General features: G+C 41.2%; 1 protein-coding gene across 8 annotated transcripts in view; it reads right to left on the bottom strand.

Annotated features, from left to right (window-relative positions):
• FAM13A (family with sequence similarity 13 member A) overlaps nucleotides 1-23,280 on the bottom strand; it is a 121,081-nt gene that overhangs the window by 32,847 nt on the left and 64,954 nt on the right. For 5 of the 8 annotated variants that reach the window (XM_066186384.1, XM_066186387.1, XM_066186389.1 and 2 more), the window contains 5 exons: nucleotides 17,898-17,939; nucleotides 8,292-8,336; nucleotides 6,582-6,761; nucleotides 3,518-3,704; nucleotides 603-679 (listed from right to left, as the gene is read on the bottom strand). In XM_066186384.1, coding sequence (XP_066042481.1) covers nucleotides 603-679; nucleotides 3,518-3,704; nucleotides 6,582-6,761; nucleotides 8,292-8,336; nucleotides 17,898-17,939 — 531 coding nt within the window. Of the gene's footprint in view, nucleotides 1-602; nucleotides 680-3,517; nucleotides 3,705-6,581; nucleotides 6,762-8,291; nucleotides 8,337-17,897; nucleotides 17,940-20,978; nucleotides 21,073-23,280 lie in introns of all 8 variants that reach the window. The other 3 variants (XM_066186390.1, XM_066186385.1, XM_066186386.1) reach the window with 3 other exon arrangements.

The raw sequence follows: 23,280 nt of genomic DNA, 5'->3' as shown, positions 1-23,280 counted from the left end.
GGTACTCCTGCACACTCACTAATTCACACAGTAAATGAAGGGACTCTCTGATCTGCAGCACTTCAAGCTGCTAAACTTTGTATTTTTTGCTTCCTCTCAGGAGGTATTTGAGAACAACTATGTCATTTAATTCCAGTGCCCTTAATTCAAACCAATACAACTATCCCAACAAATGTAACTGTTGAGAGAAATTGTTATCTCAGGTGAGCAGAGTGAGGCTGTACAGCTCTCACACAAGAGTGCAGCACAAGGGAAAGGGCTGGATTCCCGACCCAGAGGCCAGGAAAGACAGGTCCTGCATTCCCAAGTGGAGCATGCTGGTTCAGGTGCTCCACAGCTGGTTTCTTTTCAAGTCTGCACCGTCAGCACCTTCAGTGATACCCCTATCAGGCTGGGAAAAGAGCCTTGGTGGCATGTGCTGCAGGGCAAAGCCCACACAACACACACAGTGCCTCCATGAAGCTCTGCTTGGAAGTTAACATGGTGGGTAATCTGTGCTGCGGCATACATGTCACCCCCACAACCTGGGTGGGAGATCTCTCAGGTTACAACCACAGGGAAAGGAAAACATATACACATACATAAAATAAAATGAAAATCACCTTTCTTCAGATAGAATTTCCATGTCATCAGGTCCTGCTCTGTCTATAGGCTTGGATGAGCTAAAGCTTTCCATACTCTGCAATACAGTAAGTATTAAAGCAGTAAGATATATATGAGGAACAGGTTCAAGCTGCAGGCCATTAAACAGATCAAATACAGAAATATCCAACAGGATTTCTAGGAAAAAGGTAACACTCACACTACTGCCCGCTGCACAACAAACCCCACATTTTATTGCCCATAAACTGCAAGAAAACCCCACTGCTCACTCCTTTGTCTCTTTCATCATGTGACCTCAAAACGTCAGAACAGAATAATGCTGCATGGTACCCTGCCAGCTCCCATTTCACACACTGACAGACGGCCTAGGCTTGGGAGCAATCCTTTGGTCTGTGCAACTCCTGTAAGAGCAGGTAGCAAAATCCACAGCAACCTCGCAGCAGAACTCCTTGTGTTCCTGTTAGAAAACTCCACTTCTCAGCCAAACTCCTTCTTAGTTTCTTCTTAAACAGGCATAAGAATGCAAAGAGACTGCACAGATGCAATGCTGGGACAGTATGAATGCAGGGCAAGCAATCCAACCTCTTGCTCTGAGACTTGTCTGCCATTAAGAACTTTAACACTGTTGAGTACTGTGAGGACAAGCCATGTGGCCACTTCAAGCACATGTCCAAGAGGCTTTCTACCCTGGGGTTTGGACAAGTCCCTCTTAAACAGAAGGAAGTGGGTTCCTGCCCTGGAAACTATGTGCACAGACTTCTTGCGATAGTCACAGCCCTCCCTCACCTCTACACCTTCAGCCCCATATGGTGACACAGGTCAGTCATTCCAGCCTTGCCTAATTTGATTCTTCAAGTCCTATTGACACCTGACTACCATGTCCCTAAAATGTGGTTACAAGCCTTTAATGCTTTGTGGTTGGTTTGCCTGGGAGTCCAAGTAGAACTGACAATTTCTCCACCACTGATTTGTGCTTTTGAGCCAGATGCAATCAGACATGCAATCAGAGGAAAGCTTCCACACACTGTCCTACATACTCTTTCAGGCTTTGAAAAAAAAAAGAATACTCAGAAAAGGGTGCTTAAGGAGAGATAACATCACAAACTTGTTTACATGACAAAGGCCTATTAGTAAAGGGTAAGTGCATGTTATGTTACACTCCAAGTAGGTAGTCTAATTGGGGTTATTATTTGATGTGTAAAGGTGTAGCCGAAAGAAAGCTAAACCATCACACATCCTTCTGGCAGTCTCTGAAATGCAGGTATGTAATAAACATACTCATTAAAACTTAAAAAGCACCTTCTGCTCTCTTTCAAAACAATAGCACCATGCTCTCTGCAAGATGTTTCATAATGATACTTGCAGTTGATCATCCCATTCTGACCTTTCCTATAGCAGAGCAAGCAAGAACCACACTCTGGTCATCTTGGTCAAAGTGCTTTTAATACAAGATTAGTTAATTTTACATTCTTTTCAGCCTGTGCCCTTCAAGAGACCAAAAAATGAGGGGCAGGGAGAAGTCCAGTGGACACAGCTAGGTTTGAGGACATTTCTTCTGGGCACATTTGAAGACTTCATGAATGTTTTTCAGGTCTGCAGCAAAAGCAGACATTTCTGTCAGTACTTCCTTTCCTAAATCCTGAGAAAAATCCTCATTTACATCGAAACTGCTTTACACTCCACAGACACAGAGAAAAGGTGCTGAAAAGATCATAAGCACTAGACCTTTGCCTGTCTTAAAGTGCATTGCTACAAGCAAAGACAGAAGTGTGAATGTGTCTGTCTCACTCTGCTTTCATGAAGTATCACATGAGAAGATTGTGGATACTGAGCACTAAATTTAAGTTACTAAATTGAGTACAGTATACAATTTTTGGCATCTTGCCTTCTTTTGATCATAAAGAAAAGCAAATCCATCTCTCTCTACAATCTCTACACACGATAAGAACATCAGATGACTGCAATTTTGTGATCTAAACAAAACGAATCCAAACACAAGGTCACATTAAGAACTTGCTTTCAGCAGGTTCTAAAACTTAATCAAGCACCACTGAAGGAAATGGCCTATAGCTCAGGACAGTGTTTCCACAGCTCTTGCAGTTCCTGTTAACTGTGCAATGCATGCTTGGTGCAGGCACAGCACTTCTGCCACTGCATGCAGACCCTGCGCTGAAGCACAGTGCAGTTTCTCAGCTGCTGACACTCCAGTCAGTGTTTGCTCTGGCTGAGAGGGAAGGAGGGTGAACCAGTTTTATTCTACAGCTTGTAGAAGTAAGCAAACTGTCCTCTACTGTGAAGGTCACATGAGAATATGCTGGAAAAGTTTTCCAGATTTTTACAACGTTATAACAAAGTCACTGATGTCTTCAGTAAAAGGTGGATAGAGGGATCACCTTTTGGACCAACACACTTCATAGTGCTTTCCAAATTGCAAGTACAAAAGTAGAACACAGGCTTTAAGGAAAAGGCATAAAACACCTTTGCCATCTCATTATCAAGTAGTGGCTTGAAATCTAGATTCAGAACTTAGCAGGAATATGAAAATAAACTTGACCTGAACATGAGAACCTACATCTAAGGCTCCAAACTCCTTGCAAGGCTTTTGAAAGACTGGGAAAAAGACCTATATCCTTTTACGCTTTCCAAAATGCTTCACCAAATTCAAAGGAAAAACACAAAAAGTTATAGAAAATGACTACACATGGAGTATCATAGCAGAAATATGGCTTCTCAGATGCCTCATCACAAGGGTTACAAGTGTGGGATCCAGCGTTTCCCACAGTCCAAAATAGGCACTGAGGCCTGTACTGCAGGCAAAAATGGCTACCTAAAGGAACCAGATGTGCACTGAAATAAAAAAAGAGTTTTTGCCATCCTAGTAACAGACATCAAATAGTGCAGTGTGCTGGCTTACCACAGGACCGTCCTGGTTATCATTAAGCTCTGAGAGCTTGGTGCTGGATTTCTGCCGTTTTGATTTGTTCCTTTCACTAAGGTATCCGGAGCTGGTGTCTTGTAATTTTTCTCCATCTTGAGCAGCTAGAATACAATCTTCAAGATTGCTGAATCCAGAGGGGATGTTTTCCTTGTTGACAACTTCCCTAAAAAGAAAAGGGACATTGCAGCAAGAGATTGTTTAAAACACTCTCTTGCTACATTTATGGTAGCAATAGAGAACTACATCATACTGACTGGTGTAGTCTGGCAATATCATCTATTCCCCATGAAACCATCTCTGGTTCTTCCCAATGCAGCCAAAAACATACACTGTGCAATGCTAAATCCCACTGAGGAGCGAAAGCCAAGTGCATGTACCTCAGATGAGAAAGCTGTGAGGATCCATGTTTGGGACTGGATTCACTTGTCACTAAACCCAACACATAGAAGCCTTCACATAGAAGCTGGACTAGCCCCTGGCTGCCTGTGGAATTTTTATAGAGAGTATGAAGCATATTTTCCTTTGAGACACGTGGTTTTAATTTAGAAAAGTGATTCACAGCTGCAGTCCAGGGATCTCCTTTGGTGCATGACACCGCATAATTGCCCCTCTTACTCATAACTCAAATGCAAGAGCAGGACTGTGGTGCTTGAGCCAAATGCTTGATTTCTATTTGGGAATTACACAAAATATAAAAGGGAATGTACCTCTGCAATGGTAACACAACTGCTAGGACAGAGGACTGTTTCGCTATGTTGGGAAGAGAATGGGACAGCCAGCCCTAAGTTGTCACGTGATGCACTTGCTGGGACTCCCTGGGCTTGCAGGGTTTCTGCATCTTTACCAGAAGCCTGGCATATGGATTATCTTGCCCTGTTGGATCCTTCAGCAGGCAGCTTTCCATCTACCATTTGTTAAGTAGTCTTCCCTCTACTTTGCCCAGCAGTGAAGATGCACATACACATCACTACGCCACGGGAACAGGAGAAACACAAGGTGTCTCACTACCTTGCCAGAGTCTAAAAGGCAGCTTCCTTACACTTGACGCTGAAACTGGAACATTTGCTAACTCTCTGTGTGGCTGTCTTACACAGTGCTGTGCAACTCCAAAGCCTGCTTTCATGAACAGCAAGAGAATTCATCTAGACTTGACTGGTATGGTAAGAAACCAGTTACTCTGCAGTATCTGGACAGAGCCAGCATGGCAAGTATTCAGAACAAAAACAAAACTGGAAGGTTCCAGTGACTTTCTAGATGACAGATCTCTAGGTTTTATTGGTGGAAAAGAGCTACAAAGAGGTATGATAAATCTCTGGCTAAACTTCTAAGATAACACATTTGCCTTTGTGGAAGTTTTTACAAACTCTTCAGCAGACCAATTACACATTCAGAGCCTGTAGATCATGTAATCTTCAAAGCCTGGGAGTTCACCTATGTGATTTTGTGATAAACACTCTTCCTGCCTGTAGTCCCATATTGTGACATTACAAATCCTCTTGTGATCCTCACAAGGCAAGGAGATGAAGTCACTGACAACCAAGAAAAATAACAGAAAGACGTTTTGAAAGGAATACTCAATTTTGATAATTTACCCAGAGAAATCCCAGCAATCTGACCTAAGGGAACCAGGGAAAACAACTTGGACCACAGCCAGCATTCAAAACTTCCAACGTGCTTAAAATCCCTGGCTCCAGCTTTCTGGACCAAGCCTGAATAACTGTGTCAATCATATCTAGAGGCAGCTCTGTAACGCAGTGTTGAAGAGAAACCCCGCAGTACTATATGCTTCCAAACACGTACACTAGCCAGTCTCTGACCTACTTACCTGAGAAGCCTGACAGCAGGGCTACTTAACAAGAAAAACTACTTTAGAGCTGCTACCAGATGCTTTGGTGACTTGCAAGTGCAATTTCCCAAGCCACCTTTACAGTGTATTTTGATTCACTATGAAAATGGTGCCCCCCTCCCCCCCCCCTTTTTTTTTTCTGGTAACTACAGATTTTTTGTACAACAGCAGCACTGACACATTTTGGGAAATACCATGGATGCAATATTAACATGAGGTATTGATGGCTATGCATCTGCATAAAAGCAGCTTCATATAAGAAGGTACAGATCCAATAGAATTTGGGGAATTCAGCACCCAGGAAACAATGACAGGAGATTAGATGTTTATTTTGGAATCAACTTCAAATCCTACCAATCCAATACTGCAGTGAGGCATACAACATTCTTTACAAGAACTAGTGCTGTGTGACAGATAAACACATGAGTTAAGCATTGACTAGAATGTGGCCTTGCAAAGTCTGTGCTACAATTTCTCAAATACAGCTATACCTTGTGTAACAAGTTTGTTAAAGCTGTGGTGGTAATACATTTGTACCACACAACGTATGTCACAACTAGAGGAGTATGAATGAAAAAACAGGTATTATCTTTACTCCTTGACAGACATTTAATGAAATTCACTACTAAGTCATGTTTAAACTGTGTAACAGGGTGGATAAAAAAAAAATCTTAGATTCTGATTAATCAAAAGGAAGATTTTTCAAATTTCCGACAAACTCCCAAGTCTCCTCACTAAACCCCAACACAAGCTGCGCCTCCACACACAAAAGAGGAACTTAATCTTATTTTTGAAGACATCCTGAATTCAGAAAAGCAGCTGAGCCCAGTGTTTTTATCTAAAAAAAGTTACAGGCAGCAGAGCCAACGGCTTGGGAATTTCCACTAATGCAACAAATACTGTAAGTAACCAATTCCAAATACTGTAATTAAAAACTTGACTGCATAAGCCCCCTAGATACTTATCATACTTTGCCCCACTCCATGATCTAGTAAACTCTTGATTTCCCATCTCTAACTGATGCAATGGAGCTCGGCACAGGCACTGAAGTCTTCTAGGCACTTTCAACTCAGGGCAAAGGTCAGTGCCTTTCATAACAGAACATAGCATTGCCTGATAAGAAGACATGACTGGGGTCACGTCTTTCCAAAATAAAGAAATATACTTTCCAAAACAAAGAAATCAGGCTCATACATGTCTCTGTTTCTCCGGGCTTCCTCCTGCTCTTTGTGGTGCCGCCTCCTCTGCCTGGCAGACACATTAGAAGAGGCTGAAGATGTCCCGGATTCAGAGTCCTCTGAACTCTGGCCACTTGAGCCATGAACATCAAAGAGATGCTGCTCCACAGCTGAGCGGATTGTCTTCTCTAAATACCTGTCAAGCCGAAAAATAAGGTCAATTGAGCTCAAAGACTTTGTGGAGCTCCCTCTCTGCAACAATAAATAAAACAAGGGTATCTGTGGGTTATGTTTCCTTAGGATGGCAAAGCAGCACAAAATGTTCCAGCGCTACGCCATATGCAAAGAGCAAAGCCAAAATCTCCAGATACCTGCTGGTTCAAGTCCCTCAGAATAGCTGAGCCTTCCCAATTAATACTGCTCCTTTTATTTCTAGGGATGTCTGAAATTTCAGTAAAACAACTAATTTTACTTACTGCAACTACAGACATTGGTGTCTAACTTCCATCCTCCACTTAAAAGCCCCTGCTGTGACAAAATTGCATTTGATACCCAGCCATGCTGACAGTGGTCAAGCCTGTCATGCAGTACCTGTTCAGTAAGGCAAGGGATCACCTGCAAGATGATTCACTGCTGTCTCACAGAGGGATGAGATGACAACAAGCAAACAGTAGCTCACTACAAACTCCTTGCACACATTGTGACCAAGCATGGGTTTTGTTCTGAGTTCATGCTGTTTTCACACATTCTTGGGCCACATTCCTCTGCATCCACAGCCACCCTGACACCACTGTGAGAGCACTCTGCAGTTGCATTGGTTACAGATGTGGGACTACTTGAACCTTCAACACAACTGAATTTTAATTTTGGTACTGCCATTTTCTTGTAATATTTCCTTCCTTCATCAGAGGAAGCTTTTATGGGAAAAATATTTTTTTTTCAAAGAGATCATATAGAAACACATTTTTGTATACATCCCCATACTATCTCTGTTTCTTGCAATGCTTTTAAGCAGTCACTGAAGAATGGGATTTTCAAACATGCATGTACAAAGTCCATGTATAGCTTCTACTGTTTTTTCCATTAATAAAATGCTATTTCAGGATTTGTTGGTTAATTTGCAACTGAGTAGCTACAGTATGGGAATCACTGCTTGGGCCAACTTCTCCTTTACAAAAGCTGTGCTAAGTTGCCATACTTGAAAGCCTGTTGGGACTGCAGTTCCGGGAAATGTCAGAAGATGTTAGCAACTGCAAAAGCCCAGATGGCTTAAGTAGGCAAGTATGTCTGTGTCTCACTATTGACAAAGATCAGTTCTGCAAACCCATCAGCCACTGGGAATTCCCAGCTCTGGCAAAGGAGCCAACTCATTTTAGCTCTGCTCCTCCCAGTTACAGCAGTAAGGTCAAGTCTCATCCTCTGCTGGGACGCAACAGGGAGCAAACAAGTGGATGACACAGTGCAAACAGCTTATTGAAATATGCAAGTTTTGCCTAAGCAAAACATCACAGGCACAATGAGCAAAGAACCAAGGGCCTGAGAAGTTTTCAGAAGGAAGTGATTTATTATCACTGCAGATGAATTGCTTTGGGAAACAATCCTTTATCCTGCCTGCTTTTTGTTTATGTAAGAACAACTCTTAAAGAGAAATCAAAGAATAACCAGAAATACTTTAAAAAGCTCCAAGAAAGATAGCTAAAATTTAAAAATTGTAAAAGACACTTACTCTCCAGTAGCAGGAACACTGCTACTGACTTGTGATACATGGGCACTGTATAAAAGAAAAAAAGAGAAGAAAGTTAGATCTTATCATCAAAATAAGGTCTTAAAACCTCTTGCCCTTTGCAATGCTAAGATTTAAAGGTCTGAGCTGTCTGAACAGCAATTGTATGCACGTCACAGGTTTTTCCCTTAAGAAATTTCCACTCCCACTGTGACGTGGCACATTTTGACAAGTCAATATCCTCAACAATTAATTTCTCTGTCATTCCCATGCAATAAGCAAAGGTCTTACAGCAAGTGTTTCAACTTCAACATGTTACAGATTTTTTTTGTTTACTTGTGAGCTTTCTGCTGCTGATGTTTTAGCCTCATCACAGAAGTCTTTGCCTTTTGAAGCTGACTTGAAAATGTATACACTTAATATTTAACTGTTCTCTCTGTTTAACTATTTTCTCTTTGAACATGCTCAAAGAACATATTCCTATTCTTTGCATCACATTTTAAAAAATAAAAGTATGCACTCTTCTCTCCTTTTTACCTTGGTCTGTTATCAGGCTCAGGAAGAGCTGACACAAATGTAGATGTTATCGGTTGCTCTTCAGAGCCCTTCTGAACTAGCTGACCTGGCACAGGTGTCACTGCTTTCTTCCCTCTGCCAAGCTGAGTCCCATCCCGCCCTTTTTTCACCTATTGACTCAGCTAACTCAGCCTTGCAGATGACACTGCCTATTCATCCCTCCTGCGATCTCCCTTAAGTCAAATAAACTACAGGCCTAGGAGTTTCATTTCAAATTATCCTCAAATTAGCAGAGTACAACTGGCTGATAAATCCCAGTAAAATGTGGTCAGGGTACAAAAGCCAGGCTGGATGCAAGATGTTTTTTTGCCAAAATAGCCATTCACCGTTTTCACCAGTTTCTCTCAAATCATTTCATTGCAGAACTGATTTGCCTTTGCTACCCAAAGGTTTCCTCTCTGCTTCCCTTGAATACTTTGCACTTCACTGTATAGGGCTAGAACTAGCTAAGAAGCTGCAGCACTCTCAGATAACCACTCTGTGGCTTTACTGGGTTTGAGTGCCACTTGGGCACAAGGCAGGCAACAGAAGAAGAGAAGGATAAATGAGGGGTCACTACAGCTAATTTAACAAAACCAACAAACCAGCACGACTCCTCCCCACAAACACCCAGCTGCAAAATACAATGTGCTTCAGGCTGAGCCAGTGTGTTCACCTGGAGTCTAACCACACACACATCCTTGCCTGTCCCAGCTCCACTCAGTGCTACTCTCCAGTCCCAGCATAGGTCAGCAGAGTGGTGGCACACCAGGAAAGCAGTCCTGGACCTGTGCAGGACCTGAGCAGTTGTGTCATTCAGAGAATTTCATGAAGACATACAAACAACTATTACTGTACCTATAATTACAGATAAAATATCTGCATACAGGAAACAAAATTTGCAAGATCACACTTCCCACATCTAACACCTTGACTATCAGCCACAGGATGGCCTTGGAATTTGAAGTGCACATTTCAAGCACCCTACTTGCTTTCCTGTTTGCTTACAGGAACTATGTGGCCTCTTCCCAGCCCAAAACTATTTTTTAAGACCTGGTCTCCCATGGAGACATATTAGCAAGTAAGGTGCTAGTGTGGTAACCTAACCCACACTATAAGATACAATTCATGTGCTTGCTACAGTTCCCACACCCATGGGAGCAGATTAATGCTGTATCACCTTTTTATAGTATCTACATGCAAACCAAACTGAGTGAGGGTGTCTTTCGTATCACACTTTTCTCCTCTGTGTGGTAGTGGAGAGGAAGAGAGAATTGTTTGGATTTTAGCTTTTTAAAAAAATCCCTAAAATACAGGTTTTTATACCAATAAAATTTTTCCTAACAACCCAGTAGATTCTGTAGTTGTCTAATTCATAGTTAACTGTGTGCTTTACTAACACCCATTCAGGTTTAAGTATGTTAACCTGACTCATTTTTAATGATGCGTAACAATTAATTTACTGTATCTAGAAAAGCCCTATTCAGTCAATACAGAATTGGTAAGAAAGACAGTAACACGGTGATTTTCAAATTACTGACAAATAACAAGGAAGTACGTATCCATTACATGCCAGTTGAGTGGATGACTACAAAATGAAGCTCTGACATTCCGATTTTATTGTACTGAATCCAAGTTTATCCTTAGCTCTGTGATAACTTAATGCTCTTTTATTAGCTCCCTCTCAGTAAGACAGAGATTTTAAATCAGAGTTTTTCTAGATACACTAACTTCCTTTTAATTCCACAGCTGGAAATTTTTCTGGCTATCTCATTTTGAAGCTTAATTTAAATGTGTTGCTAAATTGCTTTACTTACTCTCCACCAACCTTTCTTACACCAAAGAACTTCACATCCAAAACAAATGGTGGAGGGGAGAGAGTTACACAGTGGTTTTAGGATTCAAGCCTGCTGCAGGACAGAACAGGCGGTGCAAGAGCACATTGGCAAACTCAGGCAAAGACACCACCCTGTAAGGATTTCAGAGCCCAGACAAGCAACCAGGCAGGCAGGGTGTATCCTGCGGGCTTTTCCAAACTTCTTGGGTGGCAGAAGTGGCTCCGCTGTTGGATTTATGTGGAGCAGGCAGGGCGAGCCACGCCTAGAAGAGCCCTCTTGTCACGCCCACCTGTGCAGGCAGCTGCCTTGCTCAGTAAATCATCCAGACAATGGGAACTCATGTTCTGCTTCAGTTAATTATTTTCTCCTCACATCTGCTCCATTTCACTGGTATGTACGGTCAATTATCTCCACAGCTAGATTATCTTTATTAGATTATGCAGCTGCTGTATCAGAGCATGCTGAGAAACACCAACTTTTCATAGAAATTACAGGCTCTTCTCAGGTGACTGAAGGCAGCAGGACAGTACTGGGGGACTTTTGCTTTCAGAAAGCCAGCCGGAAAACCTGCATAAAGGCACACAACTGTTTTAAGTGCTATGAACTTTTGAACTGGTTTCTTATGACCCTCATGCTTTTCCTTTTGGGAAGTCTGACCTCTAGCACTTCCCAGTTTTGTCTAACTTGTTTACCCAAGTCTTTTGCTCACTTTCAGAGGTACTCTATCAGTTCTGGATAATGTCTTGCTTCACACGTAAGGCAAACCCTTACTGCATGGCCTTCTTCTGTTTCAGCCTCAAGGACGAGAAGGTGGTATTTTCCAACACCATTAAATCTCACCTGCGCCCCCTAACTATACTCCCTAAGTTTAAAAGATGTGCACTGGAGTGAGAATTATGCCTGCACCTTGTCTGGTCTGCGTTGGGCATCTTGTGATAGCAGATGCTGGATATCAATGAGCTGGATATCAAGACCCCTTCTCCTGATTTCTTTCACTCAAGTTACTATTGAGCAAAATATCTTAGGATCTAGACAAAAAAAGAAAAGAAAAAAACATCAAACAGAGCAAACTACCATACTGACATACTGGCATAGTGTTTTCCCAGATTGGGTTTTCATTTATGAAGTCATTTAATTAATTCTTGACAATACCTAATGGCCTAATTCATAAGCTATACTTGCAGTCTGGTACTAAAGTCACCTGTTGCTAAAATGTATTTACAATCCATCTGCTTGATTCAGGAAGCAAACGTGGCTTTTGTTCTTGTTTCTGCTTTTTTAAAAGCTGAGCACAACAGTAAGAAAGCCTCAAAAGACGTACAAAAAGTATACCATTCCAGCAAAGTTGAAGATGTTTAAATGGCTTTGACATAACAAATGGGAAATTCCTGAAGTCCTCCTGAATACAGTATTTCAAACCCTGATCTAGGAAGTTCCTATTCATAGGTATTTATATGGTTTAAATGCTATCCACTCTCTACACTGTGACATGCAATACTGCAAACTCACATGAGATCCATTTTAATACAACTGCTTTATTTGACACATTTTCAAAGAGAAGTGTTGTGATGGCATACAAAATGTGAAAATAATGAGTTTAAAAACAAAAGGGGTGTGCTCTTAGTCACTGGGATGTCCCATCACACAGAGGACATGCTTTCATTATTTTCTCAGCACCTTCACACTTTCACAAACTCAGATCAAATTATCGCTCCTTTAAACGTGGTAAATTATTTTTACACTACTTCATTACTACACAGAAAACTAACCTCACTAAAAGCAAATTTACTCAGGATTCCTAATGTTTCGCACTTGCACCTCCTTTATGACAGATGCACACTGACACCTACTGCTTGAAGCAGAGACAACCCTGTAGGGGATTCACAAAGACTACATGATGCAGCTCGGTGAATTGGCATGGCTATGTCTGTGCAGGCACCCCTGCTGAGCAGGGAAATAATCCTCAGGGAGCCTCAAACCTGCATGGCAGTTGGGCATCCAGAGCAGGGGCAGCTGGTAGCCTGGTGTTTACTTTCAGCCAGTGCAGGTGTGATGGACATGAACCTGCATCACATAATGTAATCATGATTTGTGATGGGGCTCAGCACTCCTGTGCACTTAGGACCTCTTATGGCACATCTCATGGAGGGAGAAGTGTCCAGTGTGAAGGTGGCCAAGCAAATTTCTGAGCAGGTGTGAAATCTAGAGCAAAGTTTTCCTCTTTCTTCAGGACACTGACCTGAGAGCAAACAGCATAAAACATCTCACCCAATAAACTTCAGGGTAAGAATACCTGACCTGCATTATTTAAAGAGTCATCTCAAATAAAAACTGTTGAAAGGAGAAACAGTCAGTTGTACTGAATAATGCCCACAGAAGTAATTCTAGGAAATGAACCAGGCAAAACTGTCTAATGCCTTGCCCTGTACTCATGTGCATTTAATGCAATCTTTGGCAGTGCTTGTGATGTCAGGTCTCATAACAATTTCAATTCAATGCTCTGCATGTTAACAAGGAAGCTCCACACTACAAAGCTTTTGCTTTTCTCCCCTGTAATACCACTCTGGCTTATCTCAGGACATACCCATCAAGGAGCTCCACTGAAACCATCTACATGACTAACGTCACATCTAAGGCACATACACCAGCACAAAGCACGCCTGAAGATCCTGTCTTCTAAAAACTCATTGCACACGTGGAGTGGAATTGTGCTTACAGGGACTTGCCGCTGCCCGATGCTGCCTCATTACCTGAAACTGCCAAATGTTTCTCAGTACTGATTACTCAGTGCAGCTGGTATCCACAGTCTCACCAAAGAATTATACAAGGAGCAGTACAAGAAGCACTTTTTAACAATCTCAACTCCCTTTACCACAAGATTTTGTTACGAAAGGTTTAGGAACGTAAATGCCCTTCAGGCATGACTCCCCGGAACAATCAATCATCAAGCAAGGTTTTCCTCTTCTTTTAACTGTATAGAAATCTTCTTGCCTGGTACTGAGCACAGCTGAGCCAACAAATTATCTAATCAAGGACTACAGAGAGGGAGAGGATAACTCTGGTCAGCAGTACATGAATGGATTCAAACCCTGGGTGTCTCAAACTGGTCAAGCTGACATCATCCTTATTATCGCCAATGAGAGAGGGCTCCAGCTATGAAATTAATAATTTTCTGCCCAAATATATTAATAAACTATTTGTACACATTCTCTCTTGCATCAGTATTGTCATTCAACATAAACATCCTTCCCTCTCTGTCTAAAATTCAGGGGGAATATGTGTGCTCTGGTTCATTTCTTATGGTAGCTAGGACCTCCATGCTCTTTTCTCCATCTTATAATAGTCTTCCCATTTCTTTAATCATCTTCACAAACCTAAAGCCGTTGGAACACAAGTGACTTGAAACTATGTAAGATTCACCTGTCTTTTGTACAGGGGTATTCATACTTCCAAGTGTACTGCAAATACGTCCTTTATATATCCACTGTCACATGATTACTTCAACTTGAGTTTTCATCCCATGCCTCCCTTTCACCCCTCCATCAACAAGTATGTTCACATCTTTTTTTTGCCTGGCATTTCCAAATGTGAGGAACTTCCCTTTCATGGCAAAGATATTCATTATTAGACCTCAGGTATATGACTTTATTACTTATGTTATTGTTTTTATAGTATATATATCTTAAATTTGATGCTTACCTTTATAAATTTATATATATAAATATCTTATATATATATATATGACAGTGAGATATTTTATAAATTTATCTATATATCTCACTCTATATAATATCTCACTGTCACATATTTTCTCCCAGAGGACACTGCCAACCCATTCACTCTCCTAAATTTCTGCTATAAGCTCAATTAATGAACATGATTTGACTTTATTATGCTAGTGGCTATTAAGGAAAATACGTTCATAGCATTTAAGGACCTCCAGCAGCAATCCCTTTCCTCTCCTACCAGTAATATCTATAGGTCTCACCTCCTCCCCACCCATCTTTAAGTTCTAGTACTCATGCCCACTTTCTCCATATAGATGGCATGATATAAATATTATGTTGACATCAGACAGATTAGGTATACTCCTTTTCTTCCTCCCTCTGGAAAGTCTTTTGGAAAATAATGTGGTTGTACTGGTGTCACCACTCTTTGCAAACCCATGTCACATTTTGTCTCATTTACTGCTTACTGTCAAACTGTTACAGACTGTTTATTCCCTTACAAAGAAGCAGCGGTGATAAAGTGTTGACTTTCCCGATATCAAAAGAAAAAACCCCCAACAAATCAGTGTCACTTTAAGAAACCGGATATTTATTGGTGGCATTCTGACAGTTCTGACTTAAAAGTTAAGACCTTCAGCACTTGTCTTATTGTTAAAAACACCAACCAGGGAAACATCTCCATTGTTAGCTGACATGGTACAGAATAATCAAGTCTCTGATTTGATGCTAGTAAAACTGATTTATGGAGAGTGTGCTGGTTTTGGCTGGGATCGAGTTAGCTTTCTTCCCAGTGGCTGGTATAGGGCTGTGTTTTGGATTTTTGCTGAACACGGGGCTGATAATACAGAGATGTTTGTGTCATTGCTGAGCAGGGCTTATACACAGCCAAGGCCTTTTCTGGTTTTTGTACTGGCAGGGTATTTAGGGGTGCATGGAAGGCTGGGAGGAGACACAGCCAGGCCAGGTGACCCAAACTGACCAAAGGGATATTCCAGACCATACGACATCATGCTCAGTATTTAGAATGGGGGGAAGAAGGAGGAAGAAGGGGACATTTGGAGTGATGGCATCTGTCTTCCCAAGAAACCATTGCATGTGACAAGGCCCTGCTCTCCGGAGATGGCTGAACACCCGCCTGCCCAAGGGAAACACTGAATGAATTCCTTGTTCTGCTTTGCTTGTGCGCATGGCTCTTTCCTATTAACCTGCCTTTATCTCAAGTCATGAGTTTTCCAGCTCTTACCATTCCAGTTCTCTACCAAATCCTGCTGGTGGGGTAGTGAGTGAAGCAGCTGGTTGCTGGCTGGGGTTAAATCATGACAGAGGGACACAATGTTCCTTCCGTCTGGCAAGAGCCAAGTATTATGCAGTGTTTGGAAGCTAAAGAGCTCTTGTTCCCACTTACTTAACTTGTTGTATAATTATCTATATGGAACTACTGCATAAACACAGCAGTGACCACTCTGTACCCAAACATTCATGATTCACTTGAAGGATTACTTGAGCAGTAGTTCGAACTATGTAAGTGTGGCTGGTAGCAATAGAAATAGATTTGACCATCAGACAGCTAAAGCAGACAGTCTCCCCTTCCTTGCCCATGGTGTGAAATGCAATTCCTGCATATGTCATGCACAGCCTCTGGGGCAACAACTAGAACATTCGAACTTACACAGAAAAAGCTGGCCACCCACTCAAGTTCTCAGTTGTTGAAACACCAGGAATTGCCCAGACAGCACCAGCTCGCCTGCCAAACTAACTGCACTTGGCAACTGACCTCAGGACACATTTCTAATGTGTTACAAACAGAAGCAAGACTTACAAGCTGTTCCCTTTATTTACAAGTAACTGTATCCCTGCAATGTTACAAAAGACACGGGCTTGGCAGGAAGCCTGTATGTCAAGGTGTGCGGCTCCCTCTCTACCCCCACCAGTCATTCCTTCACTTCCCAGCTATGCGTTTATACCTGACTGTTCCCTTCCTGTTTGCAAGACAGATTCCCATGGAAACCCATTCCTTCATTTCTGTGGACATAGTCATTCTTTGTTCTCCCCCCTCATAAACCTACATCTCTACTTAAGATGTTCAAATTTGCTCCTTTCCTCTCAGAAATGTCCTGCTTTGCTATCAGTTTTCTCAGGTCCACTCCCTGCTCCCCATCTCTCCTTGGTGATCTTGACAAGGTCAGCCAAAGAGAATCTCCTTCATGGATCATTTTTCTATAATCCAGGAAAGGGTTTGGAAGGACAGTTTTGAGCAGTAAGACAGATGGAAATGTAATGAAACCCTAAAACAATTTGAAGGTCACATTTAGCCAGAAAGAAAAACAAAGGGTTGGACAACTTTCAATGGAAAGACAGGATGAAGATTTAAATTAGGGAAAATTTGAGAGAGGGGAATGTACGTATGCAGCTACAAAATAATCTCCTGAAGGTAAAGGCAGAATCTCCTTTGACAATTTGGAGCTTTTGAGGCACAGCTTGGCAACATCTGCACAATTAGATTGTAGAGAATAATGGTGCATCAACAGGAAGGCAGACAGGATCATGCAAACAGGCTAGTCCATGAACAACTCCCTGACACACATTTCTGCACAGTATGCATTAACTGCACTCTTTCTATGCTTCATGTTAGAAAAATTCTTCAAGAAAAACCCAAGCTACAAAGATAAACAGGAATATATGCCAGAGATTAACAAATTTCAGACACCACTGTAAGAATTCCAATTATCACTGTTCTCACAAAAAGCACCACTGGGATTTCTTTTTATTTGTTTAAACTCTGCAGAGATCAAAGAACCCAATTATAATATCTGGCCCTTCCTCCTCTGCAGCCCTTCATTGTTAATTGCTCTGGCTCCTGTTCTTCCATTAAGTATAAATGAAAGCACTGGAATTGAGCCTGCTACTGAAGCAAGCAGAGCAAACTTTCACAGATGTCAACAGAATTAGACCCCTTTTACAAGCAGTGACTTTGCCCTCCAGTTGCCAAAACAAGAAACAATTTGTTCAAATGCAGCATGAGCACCATTCCCTTCAGTGAGGCTTGCTGGGTACCCAGGCACTCTCCGGCTTTTCTAGGCTGCAGCAGGGAGCTGGATGGGCTGCTGACTCACCATCTGGTTCCTGGTTTCTTTCTGAGCAGCACATGCTGCTAGTTCCTCAAATCCTGTAGCAAAAATCTCTCCTGTGCCTGCAGATAAGCTACTCAGGCATCTAAGCTACGTAACAAACCAAAGAAAAGAGGAAAACCACGTCCATCTTGTAATAAAGACCTTAAACCCTGGGCCTTTTCTTTAAATACAAAAGAAACGCAAGAGAGATGGTATCTACAAAGACTTATCCCACTAACTGAACAATAATTACAAATGTAAAATTAATGCCTACTTTGATTACAGCCTGTTCAGCACTTCTGAACCTCTCCCCATATTTAATTCCAATAATGAGTCAATCCCACACAGAAAAATAAATGAGAACAACTGAGTACATACCTCACATAGAAGGGGGACATAGGCCGCTCATCTTCTTGGGAGCTAAAAACAAAATATATTTTAAAAATATGTTAGTATGCAGCTCTGTCTTGTATTTACAGCTTAAGATACTCACTCTTTAAAAGCAGAGATAACGAAAGTGAAATTGCACCCATTACAGAGGTAATACTTAAGTTTATTTTGTCCTCTGGTTGACGCATGGAAGAAAGCTTTAAGTTACTTTCTTTAAATCCTGGCAATCCAACTCATTTCTCAATGTCCATAAATGTGGCGTAACAGATCTCCTGCTAGACAGCCAGGAGTCACTCTGACTCTGCAACAGTGCTAGGGCTATTCCCATAGCAACAATAAAGCATTTTGCTAGGAAAACCAAGTGAGTCTTTTGCTGTCTGCTGCTCCAGAATTAAACAATCTGACTATTAAAGCCAAGCTTGGTGGAAAAAAAAAAAACCCAACAAATGACATCTTGAGTAACCAAAGAAACAGCCACGGCCATAGGTGTATACATGAGGCTACCTATTCCCCAGTTTTATCACTTCTGTGGAAAAGTTTATTTAAATGAAATTTCTGTAGGCTTGAGATCAGAGGGATTGCCACTGGCTGGCACAGAGGTCCCCTGACAAAACGTTTAGTTGTGTTTTAGTTGTCAACTGGCCTGGCCCCAACATAACTACCTGGCAAGTGACTTACCAGCCCTGATCCAGCTCATTGTGTCTGTGCTGGCACAAGGGTAAGAATGAGCTGGGACACAGAATCACACAGGATATCTTGAATTTGGAAGATTTTATTTATTGGCTTATAAAAGCTGCTCTAAGCACTTGATAAAGGAGAAAGAAACATCTCTGTATGATTTGCAACTAGGAAATCAAGTACTCCGGTAGTTTCTGCAGCTTCCATTGGAGCCAGCATGAATCTCCCTCAGCAAGATGAGCTGAAACTGGCCTGCAGCCAGGTAAGCACCCTGCCCTCTCACTGTACAGAGCCAGAGGCAGATTTAACCATAGCTTATTTCCAACCCAGCCAATGTTACAACGGATCCACAAATATGAACACCAAATTCACTGAGGGGAGCAGAGCATAAGGGAGGAGGCAAGATACAAGGGATTTAAAAAAGCAGACCAACAGATAAGCAAGCCAGTGTTCCAGAGAAATAATCACAGGGATTCAACCCCCCAACTAGAATATGGAAAGATTCACAAATACACATTACAGAAAAGACCTTAAAGCACATGATGCCGGAATCCCAAAATACTGATTTGTGGGTAACACGGAAGGAACAGAAACTGCCACTGAAATTGGTGTGGTCTGACAAAACTTCATCACCTCTGTAAGGAAACAGGGACTGGACAGCTTTCAGCAGCTCTTCAAGACGACTGGGAGTACAGCTGCTACTGGAAACCTTGCTGCCACTTCCGTAAGACCATCTCCAGTAGCCTGAACAAGCTGCAGTGCCCAGAGCTGCTGCTGCTCCCAGAGCCAAGCAGGACACAGAGCAGTCCACAGCAGGTGGAAACTGCCTGCCTGTGAACTGAGGCAAACAGCACCTGAAGAGTCTTTGTGAGAAACTGCTACAGCTTTGAGCCTGCCTAAAAAAAGTTGGTGGAAACACAGAAACGCCCATGACTGCCTTCCCTGAAGACAACCTGCAACAGAGACACGGGTAGGAACCTCTGCCAGGTAAGGCTCCCCCCCCGATGGCAATGCAGTCTCCCAGTCTGCATGCATGCTATCACTTTATTTGGCACTTACAGAATATATCTTTTTAAGCGTAAAGAAAGTACTTTAAACTCACAAAGCTGCTGGTGAAGTTTTTTGCTATGTTCAGTTCACAGCATTAATAGCTGTACTAGTAATCTTAATTCAAACAAGTCCAAATAGTGGACAGAAAACATGAAAAATCTTCTCACACAAATGGAAGTTCACAGTGCCATCAAGATTTCTGTGCATTAATGCAATTTCTAACGATAAAACCAAATGCTGCTTTATGTACAAGTGGCAGTTGCCAAAGCCACACCAAACATGCTTTCTTTTTCATCATAAACACCCCTCCTAATTTCAAAGTTTGTAATTACCTTCCAAATCAAAGCAGCATAATCATACTGAAAAAGTTCAAATAATCTTTTGTATTTATGCTCCCAATATCGAGCAGATGGAAAAGCAGTATTCTGCCAGGACTCTCAGTCCTCTCGCATTTCCTTCCCTTTCTTCCAGAGCAAGCGCTACTGGATGACTCCTTAAGTTCAAGCAAGTTCTCTAACTGTGCAAAAATTTATCCAGCCATACAAAGGAACTGAGGAGAAACAAGTACTTTAAGCTCATTAGCTGGAAATGGCAGAGAAAGAAGCTTTTACAGAAGTCAGAATCCAGGTATCAGTTTTATTTAGATCATCAAGTTTCAAGATTTCACATGGTTGGTAATAACTGTAGCTATGAAAAACCTCTCTTACTCAATAGTGGTTCATAGTTTCACATGTGTAGCAAGTGAACAGTAGCTGAATTTGGGATGAAGACCTCCAAGCTAAATCATATGAAATCCAGAGCTTTGAGAAAATCATAAAATTCTTCTAAATTTCTACCTTCCCCAGCAAAGAACTTATCATTAGACTAAAAGGCTTAGCAGTAAATTAAATTCTGGGGTTTTTTTTGTTCGGTTGGGATTGTTTTATCCTCAAAGTTTCGTCCAGATATACATATGCTTTACGTCCAGAAGGCATGAAATAACGTTTAAAAACTCCAGTTATTTATTCAGCTATTACTGATTACCTGGCCAAGCAGGTGAGTGCAAAATACAGCAGTCTTTTTTTCTCAAGCATATAAATAGCTCCCCTAAATCCAGGGATTAAACAGAAATTAATCGCTTCCATGAAATACTTGGGAGATTATCTGACAACTTCCTTCTTGCTACAAAACCAAAACAAACACCAGACAAACCAAAAAACAAAACAAAACAAACAAAAAACCCCCCAAAAACCAACCAAAACCGAACCAAAACAAACATAAAAACCCACAGCAAACCAATCTTGTTCTGTCTATTTCACAGGTAAAGAAGTAATACTATGTATGTTTGTGACCACCACTGACCTAATAAAAAGTTTGTCAGTCTGGAAGGAACACCAGTTTAGCCCACCAGTTAGTTTAGCACATCTTGGGATTTTCAGGCACATCCTTTCTGCCCCTGAAGAAGGAAATAGGAAAACCTTGGTGAAGTCTAACTGTTAAATGATGAATTTCCATTACAGAAGGAGTGTTATCCTTTTTTGCCTCTCTCTTTTGCAACTGGAATGTTATGGGCAATGTTACATTCACCCCTCACATTCTTAAACAGGCAATCATGGTTCCTTTTTTTTTTTCCTGACATCTCTTAGAACCATAGAATCTTGAGGGTGAATAAGACCTCTCAGAACAAGTCCAACCTTTAAACCATCTTGCCCTTCAGGCAGAATAAGAGAGCTGCTGAGCCTGTTGTAGAGTTACATTTAGATGTAAAGTTCCCAATTTACTTACCTGCATAAGGAACACCTCTGTCTCAGCCCTCTCCTCACTGGCCTGAGATCTCACCTCAAGTCAGAGAGTGGCTCAGGGTCCTTCCTCCTTGTTTTATTTGCACTTAATCAGCAGAAGTTCTTCTGTCTTAGCTTCCTGGCACTGGAACCTCCATTACAAAGCTACTGCTGCTTTCCTACTCCACATCTCTTTTCAAAACTTAAATGGGACATTTAGTTGATGAAATTAAAAAAAAAAATACTCCAGATTTTGGCTTTGGGGGCTTTTTTGCTGGATTGGGTTTTTTGATTGGTTTTTTTTGGTTTTTTGTTTTTGTTTTTTTTTTTTTTTTTTTTTTTTTTTTTCAATTATGAAAATGTACTTTGACTCATGGGTCAACATTTTGCACCAGACATGAAGGGCCTAGACACTGGCAGGGTCTTGCTGCTCAGCCAAGGTCATGTTTTCCTAATGCCTTGCCAGAGGCTCTGTTTGTTCTGACCTCAAATGTTGGAAATGGGAATGGCACACCTTCTATTCTACCACAGAAATTCTTGACTTCAAAAGAAACGTAGTTGTTTTTTAGTGAGAATACTTCTTTAACGCAAAACAATAGCTACTTTTATTTTTAATGCAATCAAACAAAAAGGGAATGAAAAATTCAGTGACATCAAATTAGTAACGATATCAAAAGTTAATGCAGGTTTTGGAGGGAGGAGAAGGAAGGCTGTTTGGGCGACTTCTTATGGCTTCAAACTTGTCTCCCTTTGGTTTTCTTCTCATAATTTAGAACACCTATGCCTCCTAGGATTAAAAGACATACAATTTTTGCAACCACTCAGGATTTTAACAGTATTATTTATTTACTTTTCGTGACATTAAATACCAACAATACTAAAAACAGCTTCAAGGAAACATTGATTTTGAGGCCACAGTAGTGCTTTTTGCTGAAGGTCTCATCTTATTCACGAGTTTTTCAGCACTTCTTCACCTATCCAAGTCATTTCCCCAAAAAGGTTATTTCAATGTTGCAAAAAATGCAATATTGAAACAGATCATGAAAATTTATTGCATGCTTATTTTCTCAATAGAGCTATTTACTCATAGCTTGTGCTTCACAGCAGTGGGTAAAAGGCAATGTTTTTGCAAATGAGAAATAGCAGGCAACACAATCTTTTGCCTTCAAATAAATCCTTCAAAATAAACTTCCTTCAAATAAATATTGAGGTGCATTATGCAAAAGAAGAAAGAATAATACCATCCTTGATGCAAGATTAACCATAAATTTAATCTAACATCATAACACTGCGGTGATACAATGGTCATCATTTAAGTCAGGACCTACCCTCAATCCTTGAGCAATGCCACCCTTGCTCTATATCCTTAAACAGAGCGGGAGGAGGGAATGTCATATATGCACTGTTTAAAAAACAAATGCTTAACAGCTATTTTCCTGTGAGAGTTATTTCCATGCCAGCATTTCCATTTTCCCTGAAGAGTAACTTTAATAAGTCAAAACCATAACATGTTGTTTCAGATATTTCTCTCCAGTCTCCACAATAGTTGTGCTTATACCTAACCATGCATACCACTGAAACTTAAGTAAGCTACTTAGCAAATGAACCACATGTCAAAATCCAAGGCTGACAACCCAGCTTCTTTACTCTGACCTCACGTATTCTGCAAAAATATCATATTATGCAACGTATCCCAAATTACTTGGGTGTAGATGAATTGGTTTAAATATTAAACTCCAAAGGATCCCATCACCTCCCTCAAAGCTGTTTCTTCAGCGTGTTTTTCCTAAAGATCTCTCAAATAAATTACATGGCAAAGGCATCTATCCATAGGCACAACAGTGCAGGCTGTGTGTGAGGGGGCACTGAGACTGAAGCATATT

The sequence above is a fragment of the Chamaea fasciata genome, unplaced genomic scaffold (genome assembly GCF_029207755.1).
Source record: "Chamaea fasciata isolate MVZ Bird 193981 ecotype frontalis unplaced genomic scaffold, bChaFas1.0.hap1 SCAF_6, whole genome shotgun sequence".
Classification (NCBI taxonomy): domain Eukaryota; kingdom Metazoa; phylum Chordata; class Aves; order Passeriformes; family Sylviidae; genus Chamaea; species Chamaea fasciata.
Note: the sequence above shows the minus strand (reverse complement) of the source record. Positions and strands in the feature narration are given on the sequence as shown.